The following is a 17970-nucleotide window of genomic DNA, read 5'->3' as shown; positions in this document are numbered from 1 at the left end:
TTAATTAAAAAGTGATTGTACGATCTATCACAAACCTGCATTAGGGATATGGATGCCAAGAAAATTAAGTTGAATAGGTGGTGATAATGAAATCGATATTTTATTGAATAGCTTTTATTCCTATGCCTTTGTTTGCTATTCTTGCCTTCCTGTCAGCAGGTAAGACATTTTCCATCCAAAATTCTTTGAAGGAATTCATTTAGTCTGATGCTGCTTTGTTTCTTTATTTTATCAGTGTAAGTTATTTTATTCATTTTTCGACAGAGTAAAATGCCTTGACAAACTCCTGACTCTGTCAGAGCAGAGCATGACAGTAAACAAAGAAAAGCAAGTCCTTACGAGCTCGTTCTTGCTAGGAGTAGCTAGCTAACAACTGGTACAAGGGTGATTTTCTATTTCATGTAAGCAAAAGTCACAGTCACTCGAAGCTTCCAGGGCAGCCCCACAACTGGATTTGAGTACAGATTTCTCCTATTCCAGCTCCTAGTGTGGCTTTAGGACCTGCCAAGTAAAGTGTTTAGCATTAGAGAACAATGAAATATAGTATAATACCAAGTGAAGAACATATACAATAAAAGTAAGTATTTGTACAGCCTGGGCCAAAAGCCCCCTTTTTATAACTTCACCAACTTAAATGCTATTGATTTTTCAGGTACCACTGATCTAAAATTGCTGGGATTGTGCTTGGGGTGAATTTGACCTATACCATTAAGGCCAAGCAGAATCACAGTTTTGAAAGTGTAATGCAAAGAAATAGTTACCGAGTATTCTGCTGTCTTGTAATTCTACACCAGTCACTCAGTTCAGTGCACTGTTGCAAAATCTCTTCTTTAGATGGATAGAACTGTGTCTGCAAGCACTGTAGAAAACAATAAAAGAGCTTATTGTTCCCCTTCATATTTTTGAGAGTGGTGTGCTGCAAACCCGACAGCCGGTGCTTTCCGAACAGAGCTGCTGGGGCAGCCGGCACAGCTTCATTTTCACATCCCCACTTACTAGGTTTAATGTTGTCAGTGTCCTTTTTGTGGCAAAAATCAAATAGCCAAAAGGGAAGGCTGGTTTCCATGATCTCTTCTGCTTGTGCATCTCGAATGGACACATATCACATATTGCAGTGCACTGCACATTGCACCTTGCAGCTTGTCTCGTGCCTGGGTGCAATAGGCAACATGGGATAATGTGCTAGAGGGGAAGACAGGCACAGCACAAGGCTCTTGAAAGCCATGAGAGGTACTGAAAGCTTGCGTTCATGATATGCAGCAGTATAGATATTTGAAAGGTTAGGTTCTGTCTATTTTTAGGTGGCCTTCACATTGGAACTGATCTAAAAATGAAGGGGACATAAAAATTGGACGTGTCTCTCCTGATTTATCATAGATTTTTTTACTAAATTCATTTAAAAAGACATCTCTAAATCAGAGATTTTTTTTTCTGAAGTATAGCTGTGCTTCTTATTTAGAAGAGTCTTTATGTTCTTGATTAAAATGCTAGTGCTGTCTATTTCACTCCAAGATCAGCATTTTCAGATTTTAGCAAAGTTAAAGAAATATGACTTTCGTACTTATTGTTTGGGAAGATTTATTCACTTGTGTAAATGAATTTTAAAAAATTGGCAAGGCCTTTTATCTCGTATAAAATAAATCTGAAGATAAATGATCTTTTTCACTAACATCACCTATCATTAAAGTGGCTAAATGAAAATCAAAATGTGTTGCTATTTAGTGCCTGCTCGCCTTTTTACGGGAGATGAAATTGAGCATGTTTACTGGGCAGGAATTGTCAGCGATGCTTCGATTTATAGCATTGTCCAGGATATAAATTAACAACCACCATGTGTTTCCCCCCACTTCTCCCTGGAAGATGGTAGCCCTAGCTCTCAAAGTGTACATCTCCAGCTTGCTGTGCATGCTTCTACCCTTCCTTAAAGAAAACCAGTAAACAATATAAAATTGTGTTGCATTGAACTGAAGTGCAAATATTTTTCCATGTCCCTGTAAACAGGAGTGCATGTGAGAATGAAACAGCTGGAGGTCTACCTCCAGAAAACCCTCAGGGATTTCTCCAGTCTATGCAATCTTGGTTTAATAAATTGGTACTAGTATTATGATGAAGTGCTCTTTGGTGTTGGTTTGCTGTTTTTTCAGAGGTTTGGTTTTTTTTTAACATAGCAAATTGCAACAGAAATTAAAATAATCTTCCTATTATTTCAGTTTCCTATTTTTACTTGGTTCTTTGTTCCTCAGAGAGAAGGGGGAGGCTGTAATAGGCAAAAGGGAAAGGTGCACTCTGATGAAATCTCTGTTTCAGTGTGAATTCTACACAGTCCTTTCAATGCTTTTGGTTAAATGCATTGCCCTGACTTGCACTTCCACGTGTGGAGTTCAAAAGAGCAGAAACAACAAATAGTGTTTAATTGAGCCAGACTGTTGGGGAATTTTACAGTGGTAGAGATCCATTAGGGACAAACACAGAAGCAGCAAACTTGCCTTATTTGTTGACAGACATGAAGTAATAAAAGTACAGTTTAGCTCTTTTGGGGAGGAAGCATGAATCTTCTGGGTACTCACTTACAAAATAATATATAATCAGTGTCCCAGGGCAAAGATGTTCAGCAAATACTAAATTTCTTGGGAACAAAGATGTCTGAAATGGTGATAGCTGATGCAATCTATGTGCTTTATTCCTGTTGTATTCACAGGAAAGCTGGAAAAGCCTAAATTGTATGAAAATTAAAAAAAAAAAAAAAAAAAAAAAAAAAAAAAAAAAAAAGTGGAGAAGTTTCTGCTTTGAACTGTCTTGGTCCCTCCTTCTGTGATAAGGTTTGATTCAAAGCCTGCCTAAATCCATTTAAAGATTTCCATTCCCTTCCAAAGGATTTAGAGCAGTCACCCCTTCCAGCTACTTTAACCCCCTTTTTACTTTACTGCATTTTCTCATACAGGTATTGAGGCAAGTGATTTGGATAAAATAAATAAAATAAAATAAAATAAAATAAAATAAAATAAAATAAAATAAAATAAAATAAAATAAAATAAAATAGTAACTCACCCATACCTTTCTGTGGTTAGTTTTCCTATTCCATCTCTGCATTAGCATGTTTGGCCCTGAGTCAGAGGTGAAAGTACTGACAGATTTCTTGTCAAAAGCATCGTTGGAGGAGGGTCAGCCTCTAAAGGTTTACAGCTGCACTTTGTATAGCTAATAAGCCCTGGGCTGAATGCTTATCTTCCTTTATTTCAGTTATCTGAACTGGGGATGGAGGGAGGATGACATCTCTTGCCATTTGTGCAACTTTTTTAGATTAATATTGCAGCTCCAAGAAAAATGAATAATTGGACTTTTGAGCAGGGAGTGGAACCACGAAACCCATAGGGATTCCTCTAGCACTAGTCACTGGTTTGCATATTGCGAGTTAACTGCAATTCATGAAGGGTTCTGGCTAAAAATAACTCCAGGCCTCAATTTTGGCAGGCAGGAGCTACTAGTTAGGAGGTCAGGCAAAGCTGATCTTTCAGAAGCCTTGACTGTGTGAGACTGTTGGGTGTTGCAGTGGGGTGATCCAATCTCTGCTTGGCTTGTCCTTGGCTGACTCAGGAAAAGGGGGTGCAGGGGCTGTGAGGAGCTGGGGAAGGGGACCTTTGCTGCAGCCTGGGAGCTTCAGAGGCCAAACAGTGAGTGCTGGCTGCTACATGAGTGGAGTTATGTTCTCCACTGACGGGAGGTTCTGCAAAAGCTCGCACACTTCCACAGGCAGGCATAACCCTATAAAGGGTAATTTGACCCATAAATGTATTTAAAAAACCCCCTCACACCAGTTCTTTTGTGTGATAGCTTCATTTTTTTTTTTTTTGCCTAAAATTGTTGCAGAGCAAATCTGTGGCCTGTGTTACTAAAAACCCATCAGATTACTACAGTCCAGAATTATTTCCACATTATACTTTGTTTTAATATGAAAAATGCCAAGAGCTAGGCCCAAGAAAAAAAGCTGACTCAGTTCCACTGAGCTCTGTCTGAAGAAAGTCACATTTGAAGATGAGGGATGTGTTGGTAAGGCTGTCTGTCATCTCTAGTTTATTAAAAAAAAATTGCTAGAAGGCACTAAAACTGTCCACTGCCTTTCCCTCTGTTCCTTCACTCAAAGGTGCTTCATTCACATCGACTTTACCATGGCGGTTTTGTGTAAAACAAGATTTGATTTTAGGGTATTTAAAGGTTACTCTTCTTTCCATTGCTGTGCTGCAGCCCTGTGTGTGCTCCACTGCAGTCGCCTTACCAGGCATTTTTGAGAGGCGATAGCCTGTGTACAGAAATGAGAGATTTTTTTCCTCCACTAGCTCCTGTGAGCCTCGGTGTGGATGTGGTGAGGGAGTGTGCCCTCCTGCACTGCTCTGGTAGCCTGGGCATCACAGCTCCCCTTCAGACTGAGAGGCCCTGAGTGGGTGACTAAATAGCCAGATGGCAGACCCAACCCAAATACAATGTGACAGTAAAGGCTTGTAGCTTTGAAGGCTGGTGCCTCCCACAAACTTGCTTATGGGAATATTTTCCCTGCACCAGGGAGTCTTTTCTGTACCCTAAGATATCAAATCCATGGTGGCTGTTCATGGAATCATCCTCTTCAGATCCCCCTCAGAAAAAGTCAGTAAAAACTAGATCGGTGTTCTATGAACAAGTCAGGGAAGAAGAGCTCCAGGGTAAGTCTCTAGGTGCTCAGGGAAAAGGGTGCAAGGTGGATGGTAATACATGTAATGAGAAGGCCCTGGGTGGGGTGTTCAGAGCTCTGCAGTGTTCCAAATGCAAGGTGTGTTCCTGAAGCTTCCCCATGTTCTGCCCTGTGTGTCTGCAGCTGCAGAAGACAATTGCCTGTTGCTGGAAGGGCGTGAGCATCCCAGCAAGGCAGGGGGTGAGAGGGGAAGGGCTCAACTTCTAAGTAAGGGCAGATGTTCCAGGCCCCTGAACAGGAATGTCAGAAACCAGTTTCTTGGGTCTGATAAAATCAGATATGAGCAGGTTTTTGTCTCTTCCCAGGGACTTGACTGTGTGGAAGGATAAGGGGATAATAAGAACTTTATGACTTCTTTTGTTCCAAGGAAATATCAGCAGTGAGGTGAGTAAAGGAGAGATGATGAAGATCTGCAACGGTCTGCGATTTTGATGTGGTCCTGCCTGCTCTGCCAACCTGCAAGGCAGTGCAAAACTGGAATCTGTCTCCTTGGCTTGCTTAGGTGTCTGTGCTCAGACAGCACCACAGCCTCCTCAGGAAATGGATGTGTTTACATGGCTCTGTTTCTCAAACATCTAGAGGTCATAAATTTAAAGGTAGATACTGTTTTACAGATCAGCCCTTCAATAAAACAGTAACACCCATGTAAAAGACATTGTTCATGTTCCTTTTACGAAGTCTGACAAGCTGGATTCTCCTGAAAATCATAGCAAATGATGGTTCTGGAGAATGCTCCAAATGTTGGAGGGAAATAAGTGACAAATATATATTTTTACATAATCGATTGGAGTGGGTTAGTTTTTCTTGTTTATAATAACAAGTAAGTGAAACATGCTTATAAAGAGGGTGATGTTCAGGGAGGTACAAGAAGAATGATAAGATTTCTTGTAGTGGGTACCTGTGATCCTCCTGCTTCACTTGAACACTCCTGGAAGGTTTTGCTACAAGCACCCTATTACAAAGAGTCACATGTCTGCAAGCCTGGTAATCAGGTAACCTGTGCTGATAGTAAATAGTCATAGTCAGGTCCAGTTGCCCATGAACAAGTAAGTGATTTCCCCTGGCATTCAGTGCTGTTTATTTGAGCCCTCAGCCTGTGGAGGCAGATGTGGCAAAATTCAGCCTGGTGTCAGTAATGTCAGTAATGTATTGCTGTTCGGAGAAAGTTATTTTGGACTCTCAAATATACAGCTCCTCAGACAGCAGCCTGTGATCCAGAGCTGGGCCAGGAATTAACTTGGCCCTTGAGTTTTTCAGAGAGCTGGTACAGAGCACTATCCTGGGTTTCTGTGTTAAAAACAAGATCTCCGATCATAACTGCCCGAACAAAACTAGAGAGAGCAGATGGCTTTATTCCATTGTAGAATTATTGCACCAATGAACCCAGAAGTTCAAGGAGTTTGATTCACTGGCTTACGCCATTGAGGGTGTATTCTGGGTAGGATGAACTGGATAAATAAGGAAAAGAAGATGAGAAAGGGAAAAAAAAAGAGCAAACAAATAGGATAGAAGTGGAACAGAGAGGATGGACTGGAGAACAAATACAGGACTGTGCAAAAAATAAGAGTAAAGATGCATAGAAGGAAGATTTTTAATAAAAAATTAATAGGGTACATATACTTTATATAGAACACCATTCACACTAACACACCTTTGGAGGTGCAGTTTGCTCTTTTATATTCAGCATTGGCTGATCTTTTGCTGTAAGGCCATTCACTCTTGAAGGGTTGAGCAGAAAGGGTTGAATCGATGGGGGAACTGATTTGCAAACCTCATCTGTCTGAAACTCCAACACTATTGTTATGTACAAGTTTGCTTGTCCTTACTCCACTGGGAAAGTAGCAAACTTGGCTGAAAATCAGCAAATACCATAATCTTGGGGGCCAGGAAAGAAAATATTTTTTCCTCAGTGCTGTAATGAAGGGGCTAAGTTTTGGTCACGAGGTCTCCAAAATCAGTAGCTTCTTTGAGAAACCTAAATTACAGGGAATAAAAACTTGACCCACAGCTAGAAAATGGGTGAAGGAGGAGGAGAAAGCGATAAAATCATTGCTATATCCAGGAAAAAGTCAAGGACAGAGGGCTTGAAGACTTTGGTCTTTGATTTGTATTTCCTGTTGTTGCAGGCAGCCATATCTTCCAGTCCTGTTAGAAATGTGTCAGGAATTGGGAATTAGTGCCCACATATTGTTGGAAGGCTTACCAGAACTTTAATCATGGTCCTTAAAGAAGAAAAGTCAAAATCTGGGAATTGCTGAGGTACAGACTAACCTGAAAACAGGGGAAATGCATTGACTGAAGAGGTGGGCTGATAAAGGATATTTCAACAGGGCAGGTTGTGTCAAAGGGACCCCCAGACTTTGTCAGCTGAAGGAGGATTTTCTTTGTGTGTGTTTGTTGTGGAATCAAATATCATGTGTGTATGTGCTCACATATTGCCCCACAGAAGATGTTTGTGCAATTCTATAGTGTTGTCAAAACAGACGGAATTGCTAAAGCTTCTGGGGAATGTTCAGAAGGCAAGGTTTCCTTTGAGGAAGCAGCTTAGGTGCTGGCTGGGTTTCACAGGCTTCATTTGCAGATGCGGAGGCTGTGTCGTTTCCAAACTACACCACCACTGCAGCTGTCTTCCTTGCTTTTCTCCTCCTTGGGACACTGTGCTCAAAACCCACATTAAAACATGGGGAAAAAAGATCCTACTGGGAAAATTTATACTATGGCTGGGGTTAGACACTTCAGTTAAAAATAAATAAAATTCTTCCCAAGCAATGTGGAGCCCTTGTTGAAATCTCACCGTCTTTTGGAGTTGGAGTTTTGCTTGGCATCTCTTCCAGGTAACGCTGGAACTGCCAGCAAAGTTCAAGCTATGATCTGGACAGGGCCATAGAAAAGCTCTGGGGGCTCTGTAATTACTGCTCTTGGTTGCTCTGTCTATAGTGCACTAGAAAAGTTCTTCAATCTCTAAAGCTTGTACGGTGAGAGCACCACTAAGGTCACAGTTTATATTTATCAGTTAACTTGCTAATTTGAAGTGAAAGCATTGAAGTGGAAATGTAGAAAATAGAAACAACATGAGCAGGTCAAAATATCCAAAACAGCAATATGAAATGTTCCAGTGTAAATACATTTCTATAAAAGGTGTGAATGAAACTTCAAAAAAAACCAGATGATGGATTCGGCACAGTCAATGAACACAATTATAAGTAGGTATTGAAGAAGAATATTCCACCAACCATGGATCCACAGATAATAATTAATAAGAACTGACTCCACTCCAGGCAGGCAGGTGCCCAGTATTATTTCACAGTTGACTCTTCAGGGGGTAGAGGTACTCACCTCTGCCACAGATCTTAATAATTTACTGCAGTTTTATCATTAAATCAGCATATAATTGGGAAGGAAATTAGGAGTTTTTTTGTCGTGAGAGCAAAGCAATACCGTTAATTTAATTATTTGTAGGAAAGGCTTTCTGTAGTTATTCAGTATTTTGCTCTGGGTTTTTTTTAGTTAAGTAAAAACAATGCCATTTTTGTCATCAGTGCTTGGTGAAAATATGACAGCGTGATGTGATTTGCAACTTAAGCACAAGCTCAGAAAAATGTACATTTTATCAGGACTGGCAATAATGAATTACAAGGAAACACAAATAAGCTGAGAATATATCTGAGACCTCCTACTATTTCTGAAGGTTCCAGTGTCTGTGGGAAAAAGGCTATTTCAAGAATTGTATTTATTATTTTTTTTTTCCTCTCAGCAAAATTGCCATAGCCTTGTATAATAATTGAATTCATTTAGTCTTTAGAATACTCAAGTTTGCAAATAACAATGAAAATGAATATTTCATGACATGGAGGATGATAAGCTATAGTTTTGTAACTTTGACTGTTAGCCCAGCACAAGGGAGCCAGCATTTACATTTCACGAGAATTTTTGCACCCAGAAAATGAAAAGAACTGCAGCTTAAGACAATAAGCAGGCAGGTGGGGATAGTTAAACAAGACCTTTATTTTTGGGTTTTCTTTCCCTGTTCGGGGCAACAATTTGCAGTTCAGCTTGGTGCATGGAATTTGTTGTGTACGCAGTGTAAGGGACATCATAAACCAGTTGCACCTGCAGCAGCCCCTATTGTCTGGGAAGAGCTTTGACGGGGAGACAGGTGTTAACAGCGTGTCTGGATTTTCACACGACAAGAGATGTTTTAATTAATTCGTTTTCAATGAACAAACACCGGGTTCAGGTCAGGAGGGTACAGCAATGCGCCCTGAGGCAGCTTACAGAGGCGGGCGGGGGTCACGGCGGTCGTGGGCAGGACGGAGGCAGCTCCTTGTAAGAGCCCTGGTTTCTTGGGGAATGCACAGAGACAGAGGAGTGATTGAAGAGAGCTCGAAGTCCTGTAATCCCTCTGGGCACAGGATCAGGCTTCCCCCTCGGAGCAGGTGAGATAACTGCGGGGACGTTTTTTATAGACGCTGACTCCGTGTCACAGAAATGCCGAGGCGGGGGGTGTGGGGGGCGGGATCGCCCATATATTTACCGTGGAAAAACTAACTTGAGTTGCAATTGTCTGTGAGAAACCGTAACCTAAGCAAAATACCTGGGGAGGTGCAAAATTCCCGAGCGCAAAAAAATGTTGGGAGGAGGTGTAACTTTTGCCGAACTCCGGGACAGCCTCTCCAGAGCGAACAGCGGCGGGGAACGGGTGCAGGCACGGGAAAATGTGCTCGGGCTCCCCAGAGCACGCAGGCTGTGGCTCGGCTGGGAGTCACTTCACTTTTTCCTTATTACAAGCACAGCTCTGCCTATTGTGTGCCGGCGTGCGGGGGAAGACAAAGAAAGCAAGCCAAGGAATTAGAAAAGGTGTGGAGGGCTACGAGCCGTGCTCGGGGGTGTGGCGTGGGAGCGTGCCGTGGATCGCGGCGTGGCGCCGCGGCCGCGCTCCGAGCGGGCTCGCCGAGATTTCCTTCACTTCGGGCTGGGTCTGCCCCTGGTGACGTCACGGGCCGGAGCGCGGCTCCGGCAGGCTGCATGAGTGACAGCCCAGCCTACTTTTTAATAGCTTTGTCATGTGACGGGGAACAGTAGTAAGACAGGTGCCTTCGGTTCACTCTCAGAGAGGGTCTCGTTGCCTGCATGAGTGTCTGCTGCCCGCCTGCCTGCCTCTGGACTGTAGTTTGCCCGCTTTCCTGCCGTCGCTCCGCAGCTGGATGGCGTGGGACATGTGCAACCAGGACTCTGTATGGAGCGATCTCGAGGTGAGCGGGGCGCGGCGTGCGCGGCCGGGGGCGCCGGCGGCCGCGGGGCCGTGGGCTCGGCGGGGCACCGGCAGGACGGCCGAGGCAGCGTACTTTGCAAACAAGTCCCTATCTTATCTTAACTCCAGTAAGTTTGCTATTTTAAGGTTACTCTGCGATGCCTTGAGCAAATCAAAGCTGAGCTCCTGTCATCAGTATAGTATCTCCTGCAGTTGGAAACTATTTTCATGTGCCTCTGGCTTGCTTTCCCGTCATATGCAATATTTATGCTCTAAGATACTGATATGAATCGGTGTCTGAAGTGGCGTTTCCAGTGGCGTTTAGTGGCCTGGTTGGAAAAATGCCATGTTTATTTAGAATAAGACTAATAATTCTTTTAAAAAAAGTTATAATTAACTCATGGCTTCATATTTTAATTCCTCGTTTCACTGTGCTCTGTCGAAGGTTTTTTTCCTTGTTTATCAGCTGCAGAATACAAACACGCACACAGGAATGAATACCCTGTTGTTTGGCTTTAGGTGCTTTTAAAAGAGATTTCTGGAAGGAGACGTTTCCTGCTACTTGTGGTATTGGAATCCTGACGCTGTAGCTAATGCCCCGTAGAGCAGGGTTTGCAGTCAATCTGAGTAGTCCAAGAAATGGTTAAATCCCACTGCACAGCACAGACAACAGGATGAACCATGAGAATAGAGTTTATGCAGGACTGTGTGAACTGCTGCTGCTGCTGCTGCCGCCGCTGCTTGTGTAAAAATAGACGGCAATACATCAAATCCACAGCTAATGCTGGCTACAATTCATAAAGGAAAAAATAAGAAAAGGCAAACAGCCTCGTGGTAATCTTTGGAGTATAATGTGAGGTTTGAGGATTTCTGCATGTTTGCATTCAGCAAAATGGAGCATTACCTGAAAGTTCAGGCAACTTGCGAAGCGAGGCAAACTTTCTTTGGACCCCATGGAGAGGAATCCCAAATACAGACCTGCTCAAAGGAACTAATCCTCTGGCTTCGGGCTTGGAATAAGTGCTTAAAATGCTCCCCTTGGGCAGTGGGGGAGGGAAAAACAGGTTACAGGCAATGCTTTTTAAATAAGATGTTCATGCTGTAGAGAGCGACCTATCTAAAGTGAACTGTGTTCATGTTCTCTAGTAAATTTTTCCTATCTGGCAGAGCATGTGCTTGGATTCTCAAGTAATTTTGTCATGTTTTAAATATTTGCAGCTTGCTATTGTATCCGCAGATTTCTGTTTGCATATTGTAATTGGTCTTATCTTGTTTTGATTTCTTGGTAAAGTGGAATAGATATGGATAATTCATATGTCCTGTAGCTATTACGAGTCAAGGCAGTAAGTGGATGACTTTCTGGCTCCAAAGTCCTAATTGTTTCTGAGTAGCTGGAGTATCCTGTGGGTTGTTGTCTGGCTTGTAGCATGGGTCTCAGCTGCCATAGCTTCATTTTTCCATCATGTATTATTCTTAATGCTGCTAGGAACTGATTGAGGAACCAGCTTATATGGAAATACTGAAGATTTATTTTAATCACTAGAGTTCCTGCAGTAATTTCAAGCTAGTAACAGAATAGATAATTTATGTCAATGACTTTTTCATAGTGCAGTGAAGAAAAAAAAAGAAGCAAAAAAAGAGTTTCATCTTAATATTAATTGTGTGGTGGATGGATTAAATGTGGGTAGGATTTTGCCAATGTGCTCCTGCATTGCACTTCCTGTAGCAACACTAGTGTCTGCGTGCTGCGTTGGCTCAGGGGATCACCTCTACTGAGCTGAAATAACGCAGGCAGCAAGTACTGGAGGCAGCTTTCACTTTTTGAATCATTAATATTTGCTGTCAATGTAAAATGTATTATATTCTTGCTCACATAATGACAGGACGGCGTGTTGTTGAATAAAGGCCTGCATCACTGTAGCTGATCAGCGTCCCCAGTGCTTCACAGCTTAATGAAGGTGATGTACAGTAAGGTTGTGAAGATTGATAGAGAGAATCCACACGACACACATTTTGTCAAGCCTCTCTTTCTTTCCTGAGTTCATCCCCTTGGCACTTTGAAAAACTTGTTAAAAATAAAACAAAGATTATATTTTCATTAATATAATTAATATGGCACAAGTCCAGTCTTTCTTTTTTTTTTTCCTTTCTTTTTTTTTTTTTTTTTTTTAATTTACCTTCAAAGGCACAAAAACAGCCAAAAGGTTAATGGAGAATTATACTTAATTATAATGATTCATTACCATCAGTGCAGTTAAGCTAATTTACTGTTTGTGCCTGAACTAAGAGAAAAAAGGTCTGTTGGAGTGAAATAACGCACAGTAATTAGCCTTTTGTGTTTAGTGACTGCTTTATCCTCCTAAATATTACTGTAAAATTAGGGCTATAGTTATGGAATAACTATCATATCAAGTAACAGTGGGAAGAGAGTAAAATGTGTGCTAGCAATGCAGGTGCACCTGTTACAGATGTATATGCAACAGCAAATATCAGCGTGTCAGATGAGGACAGTTTTAGGACTTGGAGTGTTAAATCTGGCATCATGCAAAGGCCAAATATAAATTAATAACAGGAACACTTGCTGCTAATGTGCCTCAGATTAATGTGCTCTGTGTGCTCAGAAGCATAATGTCATATTCAGAAACATTGATTTTATTATCATGTCAACATTGGCAAGGTATATATACTTCATTTCAGCAGTTACATTTTTAGGTGACATTGCAGTCACTATAGGTAAATGAAAGCTGCGATAAGCAGGATTTTTTTTTAATACCATTGTTTATGTTGCTTCAAGAGCCCACTGTAGGAACTTAAAAATGCAGATTACCAAAAGTAAACATGTTTAAGTAGGTGGTTCACAGGGTGAAGCTATTTTTATAAATGAAAGCAGTAACAGATCAGCAGGATACTTTAGAAGTCCATGGCATCAGTTATAAGCTACTGACCTCCAGAACACAAACCTGAGAGTGATGCTGAGAATCTACCTTTTCAGTCAAAAACTAGATTATCCTTTAATGAGATCAGAGATTTCAGCCAAGCATCAAAAAAGGTCATCTCTGTATTATAAGATTGCTGCCAGAAGGTTGTGTCTCGCACTAAAGAAGAGGAAACTATCTAATAATTTTTTTCTTTTTTTTTTTTTTGCCTTACATTCAAAATAATGGTAAAAAAAATCAGATTAAAAAAAATGTTAAGATTACTTAAGTGGCATTTTGATTTCTTATAGTTCTATGGCCCCTGAAATAATAGGAAGAAAAACAACTGCTATTTCAGAGCCTCGTTTTGCAGCCTCTCAGCTTCCTTGCCCCTTGGCCTACTCTATGATTATCTTGTAGTGTCCTGGTAGACGTAGAAGTTGTCTGGTAAATTATAGCTCACACCAGCTGCACCGAGTCTTTGTGCCAACAGACAAAATCTTTGCTCACGGCTGCGCTGCTGCATCCAGCCCGTGCACTGCAGACGCACCGAGATTCCAGGGACAAAAACCTCAATGAGGTGCACCTTCAGCAGCTCTGGCTTGCATTGTTGTAAAAGGTGGTCCTTGCGAGAGCGACGTGACCAGTATTGAGCAGTTCACATCCACGGACACTGTTAGTGCCCTACAGACATCTGCCTTCAGAAAGTGGTGCTTTCCCCATTGACTTCAGTCCAGATAGGGGTGGGAAATCCTTCAAACCACCCGGTCAACTGACAGGAGTTGAGGAGGTCCTGCTGTTGGCCATCCTTAACACAGTGCTAGAAATACTCACAGTAGATGCCCTTAGACTCAGGTGACTTTAGATGGCTTTTAACCGCTCAGCGCCTGGTGCCTCTGCAGCTCCACATGTGCTGTGCTGTGTGCCCGTATCGACGTAGGTGTTCGGAGATGAGTTACAAAGGATACAAGGTACAGTGCAGTAGGAATTGCTTAATTGAGCAGCATTGACATATGGGACTCAGCTATTTGCCAAACTGTTACTACGTGTTTTCTATAATTAGGGAACGGTTTTGGTGCATACTCTAACATTCAAATTGCTGTGTTGAAGTGGATGTATGATAATAATTTTTTCTTCCTTAGTAGGTCAGTCAATACCCTATCTAGCCTCATACTGGCATATAAAAGGACACTTACTCCTGGTTTGTTTTTATTTATCCTCTCTCGCTTCCTAAGTTGTGCAGACAGAAACATTTTGTACTGCTGAAGAGGATTCCTGCAGACTAGACTTTGTTTACTGCCTCAGCTGAAATGTTTCACAGGCCCTCTTTTAGGATTACTGAATCAGAGGCTGCCAGAAGAGGAAAACCCATTTGGTTGTCTGAGTACAGCTTCTCTCTGGGGGTATTTAGAAAACCAGCTAGGATAATAGATGTGTTCATACCAAGCAGGTGAAAGGCTGCATGAACTATGCCCATCACTGAGAGGAGAATATTAGGGGTATTTCAAGCCACAGTTTGGTTGCCAGGACCCTTATGCAGAACTGGGTGGCTGTGGTTTGTGCATCAGGAAAAGAGCACAGCAGCGTCGCTAACTCATACTTTTTTATGCCCATATGGTAGCCACCATCATGAGTGGCTGTAAGGATTGCAGTAAGGTTCTGTAGAAGTGAAAGTGTGACTGTCTCCAGCTTGAGCTAGCCTCCAGGGCAGAAGGCTGTAACAGGCTGTGCCTCTTTAACCTGAATGTATCAGGAAATGCATGACAGACCTTGCCCAGAGGTATTCATCTGTAACTTCTACCTGCACTGGTTCACTCCGAAAGGAGAATAAGGCCATGCTTTGGCCTCTGCTGTTAGATTTAAAGCTTTGAATATGATCATTGTCAAATGGTATAGAGAAAAGGAAGGTTGTTATCTCTGGACAGAGATGTGGTAGAGAACACAGCTTATGCTCTGCTGGTTTCCCTGCCCCTTTATGTACCTATATAGAGCTAACAATAACTAAATACTATGTGTTTCTTTTTTTCAGAAAACAAAGTTAATCCTAGTGACCCTGTGCCATAGCTTAATTGAGGCTTAATTCTTATCACATGATATTAGTTAATAGATTCCTGGTAATTAATGAAACTATTTCTGTGTTGCTGTATCCTGCAGTGTGCTGCTCTGGTTGGTGAAGACCAGCCTCTTTGCCCAGATCTCCCAGAACTTGACCTCTCTGAACTAGATGTGAACGACCTGGATGCGGACAGCTTTCTGGGGGGACTCAAGTGGTACAGCGACCAGTCAGAGATCATCTCCAATCAGTACAGCAATGAGCCCGCCAATATATTCGAGGTAAGGCAAGATGATGCAAGTGCATGTTGCAAAGTCCTTGCTTGCTTTTTATTGTGAGTTTTTTTGATTAGTCTGGCGGACAACAGTTTACTATTTTTCCACCATTAAGAGACAAGAAAACTGCTGGTGTATTATGGGGTCTGACTGGTTTCTTTAATCCTCAGGATCTAAGCCAGACCTGCGATCTGAGGGGTTTGCGGGGTGGAACCTTAAAAGTATTTAAGTGGAACTTCTGATTTTTGAGAGGACAGAGCTGAAGAGTGCCTAGAGCACACTGCCCTGTGGCGTCACGATGAGGCGTTGCACTGTTGTCAGCTACAAAGCAAAACAGAAGTTGAAACTTGTTTGTTGTCTTCCACTTGAATTCCTCGGCAAGAGCAGAGCACGCGCAGCAGCTAGCTGATGAGTTGCTGGCACATTTCTAGTAAAGATTTTTACCACTCCAAGCCTTACTGTGAAAGTTGTACACAAATTGAGAGGTCTCCAATTGTATAGGGGAGAAGAAGGAGGCAGAGAAGGCAGTGAGGGCTGTCAGGGACCAGCTTAGCATTCTTGTTTCATAGATCTCCTGGTGGAGAGCAATCTAAAAGTAAAAGTCAAAGGGTGATAGGAGAGATTTAATTGTTTTCTTTCCTATTGTGCATTGAGGATTAGGGGGTATGAGAGGTTCAGGGTGTAAAAGAGGAGGGTTACTGTCTGTTTGTCTCGGTCTTTCTTTTGTTGTGTAAAGCCTTCATAATTCTCCACCGTGTGGTTTCGGCAGCTGTGCCCCTCCTAAACTCTAACCTCCTTCCCTCCTTGTTGATAGGTGAGGCCATAGATCGTTCACTGACTGGGAAATTGGACAATAAATTGATTAGCTGGCAGGAAGACATTGTACAAAACTAAGCTATGGTGCTGTTTCTCACACACCAAGTACCACAGTTCCAGGAAGTACAGCTAGCCCGCTGGTTCCAGAAAGCCCCAGATTATCATGGTAGAATTTTAAAGGCTGGAAAAAATTAACTGAAATGGTATCGTAAAATGCTTACCTAGGATATGATGTCCTGAATAAAATTCTCCTTCCTTTGTATACAGCTCTAAATCAACAGTGATCTCCCTGGTGCAGGTGAATTGCTCTGGATTTAAACCGGTGTAACTGATAGCAGAAACTGGTCTTCTCTGTTTAATTTCTGTCATTTACATCCAAGTAACTTGGAATTAATTTTATTTGAATCAAAATAGCCCTGTAAAGCCTTGTGCTTAGGCCCTCTTTCTTTTTTTTTTTTTTTTTTTTTTTTTTTTTTTTTTTTTTTGAGTTGTATAATGTTCCACACTTTGTTTTACAAAGTTTCCAAATCCCGTCTGGTTCTTGAATTGCAGTTGTACTGCCTCAGGCAGGGTAGGAGAAGTTGCTGGCAGCAGGGGGGCAGGGTCCACATTTGCAGCGACTGAGGTGGTGATTTGTTTTGCTTTTTTTATAACTGAGGACACATATTTTTTCCCCATTCATCAAAAGCCAAATGCAGAGGCATTTTCCTTTAGGAAAAATCAGTTGAAGATGCAGACTTTCAAAGTGTAAGTTCCAAATAAGTAATACAATTATGTATTTACCTAAATCTAAGCATACAAATTATTCCAGTCAAACCAGTGGAACTTGACCACCTTATTGCTTGTCCCGTGTGTTACTGCCTGTCTACTCTGATGGCCACAGCTGCTGAGTACAAAGTTGTCTCAGATAGGTAGTGACCATTCCCCTATACACCTTGTATAGTCCTGTTCTGAAAATCCAAGCATGTTGCAAACAGCAGGACAACCACATAGGCTGCTAGTTACCCTCGTTGGGAGATGGTGACAGGGGCTACATCTCATGGGCTTGTTTGGGTCTGTCTGAGGATGAGCTGCCCAGTGTGAGGAAACTGGAGGATATGTGTGGAGAAACGGGGGCAATGCAGCTGGGGGAATGAATCTAGCAAGTAATAGGTCAGAAATAATAGTTTGGAAATGAAATATGCTGCTTCTTTCCTAACACACAAATTCTGTTGTTTTCTTTCCTCACACTCATTGACTTCAGCTGCAGGCTGCATTGCTGTCTCATCACAGCTTGGCCCATACTTACCTGTAGGGACAAATTGTGCCCTAATGGTATTTTACAATACTGCAGTGCAAAATTAGACTATTTTCAGCTTTTTAGAGTGTTGCATTTACATTTCTTGGTTGCTTGGCCTAGGAAGATGGGAATGAAGCCGTTATTTTCTGCTCCCATACATTAACCCTGTCCCCATTCTGCACTGTGCAGCTGGGTACTTTGCACTATTTCTTGCCTCTGCCGCTCAGTAATGTGACGACTGGGGGTGCTCAAGATCAGAAGAAGATGTCTTCTTCCTCCAGAGACTATCTCACATACTCTGTGAGGAGCTATTTGTTTTAGCTGAGAGAATGGAAGTTTTGTGCAGTTTCTCATTTGGTAATCACTAGACTTTTCTGTGTTGATTCTCAATGGCTTTTTAAAAAAAGAAAACAATGTCTTTCTATACCTTTTTTAAACTTTTTTTTCCTCTCTTGTTATTTTGGGAGAAGAATGTTTTATCTAACTTAAGCTTCCCGATGAGGCATTGTCATACAAAAATAGAAATACAGCCTATTTGGGGAGGAAAAGAAGGAACCAGAACGACAAGCAAATGATGGGAAGTACACAAGCAGCATTACTTGGTCAGGCTGTACAGTGTTAATTGCCAAATCTAGCCTTGAATGAAGCACACTCTCCT

General features: G+C 41.9%; 1 protein-coding gene across 2 annotated transcripts in view; it reads left to right on the top strand.

Moving 5' to 3' along the window:
• The window catches only part of PPARGC1A (PPARG coactivator 1 alpha), a 368694-nt gene that overhangs the window by 287832 nt on the left and 62892 nt on the right, over positions 1-17970 (top strand). The window contains exons 1-2 of one of the 2 annotated variants that reach the window (XM_063401711.1): positions 9427-9975; positions 15044-15223. In XM_063401711.1, the coding sequence (XP_063257781.1) occupies positions 9928-9975; positions 15044-15223 (228 nt within the window). In that variant the 5' untranslated portion in view covers positions 9427-9927. Of the gene's footprint in view, positions 1-9426; positions 9976-15043; positions 15224-17970 lie in introns of those variants that run through there. The other variant, XM_063401710.1, reaches the window with a different exon arrangement.

Source organism: Prinia subflava, chromosome 7, assembly GCF_021018805.1.
Source record: "Prinia subflava isolate CZ2003 ecotype Zambia chromosome 7, Cam_Psub_1.2, whole genome shotgun sequence".
NCBI classification, from domain to species: domain Eukaryota; kingdom Metazoa; phylum Chordata; class Aves; order Passeriformes; family Cisticolidae; genus Prinia; species Prinia subflava.
The sequence above is the reverse complement of the archived record's forward strand: the minus strand, read 5'-3'. Positions and strand labels throughout refer to the sequence as shown.